We start from the raw sequence: 6,000 nt of genomic DNA, 5'->3' as shown, positions 1-6,000 counted from the left end.
GTTTTCTCCAAACTGAGAGAAACAATCAAGTGGTGCAATTGAAAAATTCTTTTTCTTGGGCCAACATCCTTTTGGATGGGAGATGGGAAACCATTTTCTTTCAAAAGATCAGCCATAGAGAAATAATGAAAAGGAAGAGTCTTTACATGCACAGATGAATTTGGTTTGCCAGTCACTGAGGAATGCGAGTGAAAGAAATCTGCGTTTTGAACTGAGAATACCTCCTCCTACAGAAAAAACTGTCCATTAAAAAAAAAACCCCAAAAGCCACACCAAAAACCCCCACAAAATGAAGAACCAGTAATATGAACACAGGAACTGAAGCCCACACACATCAGTGGCCATTACTCCATTTGAATGACTTTGGCATTTATAGTGAACACACTTGTGCTCTCCAATATTTGCCTGAAAGATTGTGTATGTAGCAACAGAAGTTCTGTAAACTTTTCCAAGTTCAGCAGAGAAAACCAGGAAAATTTAATTTATTTTGAAATATTTTTTGATATTTATAGTTCTGCTACTTTGACACATCTTCCTGTACTTTTCTTTATAACTGTCTATTTTAAAATAAATCATATCAAACACTTCAGGCAATTAGATCCAAATCTCTACTGACAAGCAAAGTTATAAAAGGAAGTTCTGACAAAGTCACTGTGAAGATGTCATGAGAATAATGAATAAACATTTCTATACAATTTTATTTATACTTCAGCTGTGATTTCTGTTAATAACTGTTTTCAATTTCTTTGATGAAGGAGAAAGAAAATTGCTTCAGTCTTCACAGGTAATAGGAGAAACATTCCTCTCTTTACAGATTGTCTCTTAGAATTTAACATCAATGGAAGATCTTCATCATTATGCGTTACCATTTAAGCAGGAGAAGCAGACTACAAGACCACAAAAATAATCAAAACCCCTTTTAAATGGATGTAATTTAAAACCCCCCAAAACAACCACAAAGAACATTATATATTTAGTTTTCAAAGCAGTTTCCACTCCACATTTCAGTCTTATAAGCAGCTGAACAGTTTAATCACTGTACATGTGAGCTTAGATACCTTCCAGGCAAATAAAAAGTTGTGGCCCGAGGTTAATAAAACGCAGGAGCAGAAAGGGAAATAAAAATCTACATTCTCATATCGCACAATTCAAGTTTATTCCATTCATTCTTGCAACACAAACTTAAAAATACAGTATCATTTAGCATTCTGATGTCTATGAACCATGATAATGATGAACCCAACTGTGTCAAAACAGTTAACAATGGTGAAAAGAGAAAGTCAAATATCAAAATGCACAGAGCACTAAATTTTCTTCTGTCACTGCGTAGAAAGATGATTGTTTATCCATTTACAAAATATAATTAAGACAAGTTCATTTTGAAATTTTGCATGCAACACTGCAATTGCTTGACCTAGGACACTCTATTCTTACCAGCCTCTTCTACAAATAATCAATGTTCCATTTAACTATTGTACTCCTTTTCTCATTTGCTCCCTGTAAGAAAAAGGGAGCAGAGGGTACAAAATCCAAAATATAGTTAATTTTTTAACTTATTCAGCACAAATTTCAAAGGAAAACGTTTAAGAACAGAGTGGATTTCCAAGTATATGCAATTCCAGTCTGACAAAGTATTTAAATTCTGTTTATAGAATGAAAAATAATTTACAGTTTGGTATTTTTATCTAGTTAGGACCTACTCAAAGATAGAGGAAGCCACCCATTATTTTTTCCACAAAATAGCTAACAAGAAAGAAACAAATTAACAAGCCCAGTCTCTAGACAATTACAAATGCATAAGCTTTTATTTTTTTTTTTTCTTTTAAATCCTGGGCAAAATTATTAAACACCTGTTATGTAGTGCAAAAAGCAGAAAAGTATTTCTTCTTTATAAGCCAAACATTAAATGCCATCTTTTTAACTATCTCAAAAGGCAGCTTGGGTATATATTACAGCCAAATTAACACTTGACTCACTGAAGTCTGTTTGCTTCTTTTTTCCCCCCAGGGTGAAGTAAGAAAAAATAAGGTGTCCCCAAAATTGTAGAAAAAGGGAGGCAAAATCGCCTCAGTGAATCACCATAAGAGTTAGTACAAAGATGATGTTTCTTTGCTCACTTAAATGAGAGTTAAAGGGAAGGGCAGGAAAGAATACAGAAGAAAAAAAAAAAAAACCAACAAAAATACAAAACCACTATGCAGACAACGTGACACTAATCAACACAAAAAACTTGAAAAATCAAGTTCTCCACATAAAAACAGATTGCAGTTTTCTAGACTAGTATTTGAATAGCTAAGTATTTAATAGCATAATATGGAGGCAAATTGATGCCAAAGATTGTTACTTTCATAGCTGAATAAAGAGTTAAACCTGTAGTCTGTGTTCACACTATTACAATGACATGACAATCCAGCACTGATCAGAGATAAGATTGAAGAGTCCTCTTATAAATAGTTATTAAAAGCACTGTTCATCAAATATTCTTGTTCTTTTATCAGCAGTTCACCAATTGATTTATCACTTATTTCCAACCCTTCTGTTCTTCCTTGCCACCCATCTCCAAGAAAAAGAGTAATTGCACTGTACAGTTTATGGCCAGAGTTGATTGTTTTCTCCACTGCTTTTCTTATGGTATGTGTAGAAGTAAATCAGTTCCTGCTCTCATTTTACACTCTAAATGCAATGCTTTTCATAGCTGAGACATTCAATCCTAATATGCAACATTATTCAAGTAAAACTAAGTCTCCATTAAATACGAGTGGTAGTTGCCAGTCTACTTCTATATATCCTGTCAATTTCAACAGTGATATCAAACAATATCAGCTACATTTGTTTAAGAATTCAGCATGAGTCATTATATACATTTGTTTTTCTGTATTGTGTTTGTTACCAGAAAGTTTGAAATCTGTATTCCAAAAGAGAGAAAGATGTATAGTTTGTGGTATAGAACCTGTTACTCAGTTTTAGGTGAACCAGCAGTCTAATGAAAACTTTCAGGATGAAAGCCAGAAGCTCAGACATTCCTGAGGACCACAAGATGTGACAAGAGTGCCTACAACATCATTAAATACCTTCCCATGAATGATCAAGACTGCCATACTTACTGGTATAGTAAATCTTATCTAAAAGTCAATGGTTAATGTGGTATGGTCACACTGGGAATTTCCAGAACAAGCCTCATGCCTTAATGGAATTTAAGAGGTTCATCCATTCAACAATGAAACACTGATCTGAAGATACGCACAATTAAAAAAATTCTGTAGTAGTTAGAGCAAGTTAAGACTTCTGCTTGTACATCTTCCTGCTTCTACATTTGAACTTAGAAAGGTTCCATGTTTACCAGAAAAGTTTAGCAACAATATTCACCTGATATGAATGTCTAAATAATTATTGTACATTTTCCACATTTGACTTGATTATCCTTGTGTACCAAACAGCCTGAAGCTTTTACACATGTCTAGGAATTTTATGCTAATGTGGCGAGTAAAGAAATTTCATCTTACATTCCTTTTGGAAAAAAACTACAGTGAAATTTTGACCTCTCTCTCAAAAGCAGTTACTTAAAATGTCTGTCCTGGACTAGAACAAATATGGGATAGAAAGACTTCAAATTCAAGCATCCAAAAGTACCTTGGCAGATATTATGGAGTGTAACACCATCATGCCTCAACTGGTCTTTCTTGGTTTGCTCAAGAGTCAGAAAACATTAGTGTGACATCCAATTAGTCAATATAAAGAACAGCTCCAATAACTAGTATCAAAAGTCCTCAAAACTGCAACAGAAGCTTTAGGCAGAAGAACAAAGCTACCCACTGAGAGAGAAGAGAGAAGAGCAACCCAGCCATCTACATTACTACACTTCAGATTATGGCAGACACTAAGAGCATGGGACTATTGTCTCCTTCACAATTAGTTTCAGGTACATAGCACAGCACTTCCATCTAAAGGAAGTACTTCCATCCATCTAAAAAATCTTTAGTACTAATCTAGGAGGCTTACAAGCCAAAAATTCAGGAGCAAGGTCTGTCTTCTTCCATTTTCACTAGAAACGGGGAGATTGTGCACTGGAAAGAAGTCCTAGAGGGACACTGTTCATAATAGTTTTCAACCCTCTCTGACCAGATTATCTTTGATACAAGCCCCTAACTAGTCTGATTCATAAAGAATTTCCCTCCCCCCCAAAGTATTTAGCTGAAGAAGCTGGAAGATGCAAAGAGTGACAGACAGGCAGCAGTGTGAGGCCACAGGAGAGACATTTAAGATATCAGTCCATCCATCACTGAAGAAGAGTCTTGATTGCCTGGTTGTCAGTGGCTTCAAAGGCAGTTAGTCCATCTGGGCCTTTCACAGTCTTATCAGCACCCTGCAAAGACAATGAGAAGGACTGTCAATTCATAAAGCCAGCCTGCATCAGTATAAAGTGTGTCAAAAGTTACATACCTTACACAATTATATTGATTACATACAGCTTTTTACTCTAGTGCCTTGTTTTCATTCAGAAACCAACTGGACAAGATCTATGTACAGAACTATTCAGCATGCAGCTAATCTGCGTTTCCAACTTCGTCATTTAAAATAAGGGAAAAAGCCACATAACTTTTGTTACACAGCAAGTTGCAAGTTCAACAGATTATCAATTAATCTTAGAAACAGATAGATTTTTTGTTTCCAGCAACTACTCCTACAAAAGCAAAAATCCAGTGTTACACACTTCTACAAAAGCTATGGTGCAAGAAGCTCTCACATGCTGAATTAGGTGACACCTGGAAGAGCTGATTTACTAACAAATCATACTATATTTGTTCTAGATCATAAAACAGCCACACTCATCAAGGATTGTGCTTCTCTTTCATTCTGAAAAAAAAGTCCCTATTGATACACCAGAAAAACAACACCACAAAATCATTCCAAGTCCAAAACTGCTCAGGTTTCTTTTGAAAGAGTGATGTGTACACCTAAAAGGCAACAAAACAGAACAGGGAGGCAACAGGAGAATGGAAGATAATGAACCAAGTGGATAAATTGAAGAATTAGAATAAACTAGTGCAAGTAAGCACAAGCACAGTGCCAGAATTATGGGAGGAGAACAAAAGGAGGGAAACAGAGTGATTACCTAGTCACATTTGCTTTGAGCACTGTGTAATCATATTCATAAAAGGGAAAACACAGACTAAACTGTAAATAGGGTAGCTAAATAAGGGGACAAAAGTTATTAGAGCTCACAGGACTGATTTCAGAACAACTCTGCAAGATGATATGCAAATCCCACTTGAAAAAATGTGTAGTTGCTCTATCAAATGACAGGAAAAGCACTGTGGGTACAAACACACTTTGTCAAAAGTATGTACAGCAGAGGGTTGTCTTCAGTTTATGCACAAGCTCTCTGTAGAGTAAGTACAAATCCCTTCTCAATTACAAGGAAGATTGTCAGTATTAAGGACACTCAATAGTTTACGAACATAATGGACCTAGAATTTCCATAGCTTCTTTACTGATTAAACACACAAAGCCCCACTGAACTTCCAAACATAATACCATGTCTATTCCCAAGATGACTCTCACTTTCCTAAACTTTTCTAACAGTCTAATAAACTGGATCTGATACCACTGTGATGTTCTACGAATACTACTTTTCGCAATGTAGGATATCTCCCTCTCTGAAACTTGTACACTCTTTGCTTGCATATACTCAACCTGTCATTCGAAAAAGATGGCTTTGCAGCGGTTTTTAAGGCAGCACTGGCAGTCTTCTGGTCTACTGGCCAAACTGACCCTCTTGGAGCTGTTCACCTTCCTTGTGGCCCCTAGAGACACTCAGTGCAAGGTATGCACTGCGTTCACACCAGTGACAGGAGCAGTTGTAGGATCACACCTCTATCACTTGCCTCAATGTACAAGGATGTTGCAGTTCTTTGGGATATGAACATGAGCTGAACCAGCCTGTCCCCAACAAGTGACAATTTGGTCACTGCAAACACATGCTTGGGCTGAACCCATGGG

The 6,000-nt window shown here is 36.3% G+C and overlaps 1 protein-coding gene across 1 annotated transcript in view; it reads right to left on the bottom strand.

Moving 5' to 3' along the window:
* Positions 1-1,134: 1,134 nt before the first annotated feature.
* Positions 1,135-6,000, bottom strand: part of LOC121672873 (myotrophin) — a 30,689-nt gene continuing 25,823 nt past the window's right edge. The window contains exon 4 of the mRNA XM_042045774.1: positions 1,135-4,363. Within this exon, the coding sequence (XP_041901708.1) occupies positions 4,277-4,363 (87 nt within the window). The 3' untranslated portion in view covers positions 1,135-4,276. The remainder of the gene's footprint in view (positions 4,364-6,000) is intronic.

This window comes from Corvus kubaryi, unplaced genomic scaffold (assembly GCF_017639235.1).
Source record: "Corvus kubaryi isolate FWS band 111438036 unplaced genomic scaffold, C.kubaryi_AGA036_p1.0 65022, whole genome shotgun sequence".
NCBI lineage: Eukaryota > Metazoa > Chordata > Aves > Passeriformes > Corvidae > Corvus > Corvus kubaryi.
This window is presented reverse-complemented; position numbering and strand designations above follow the sequence as displayed.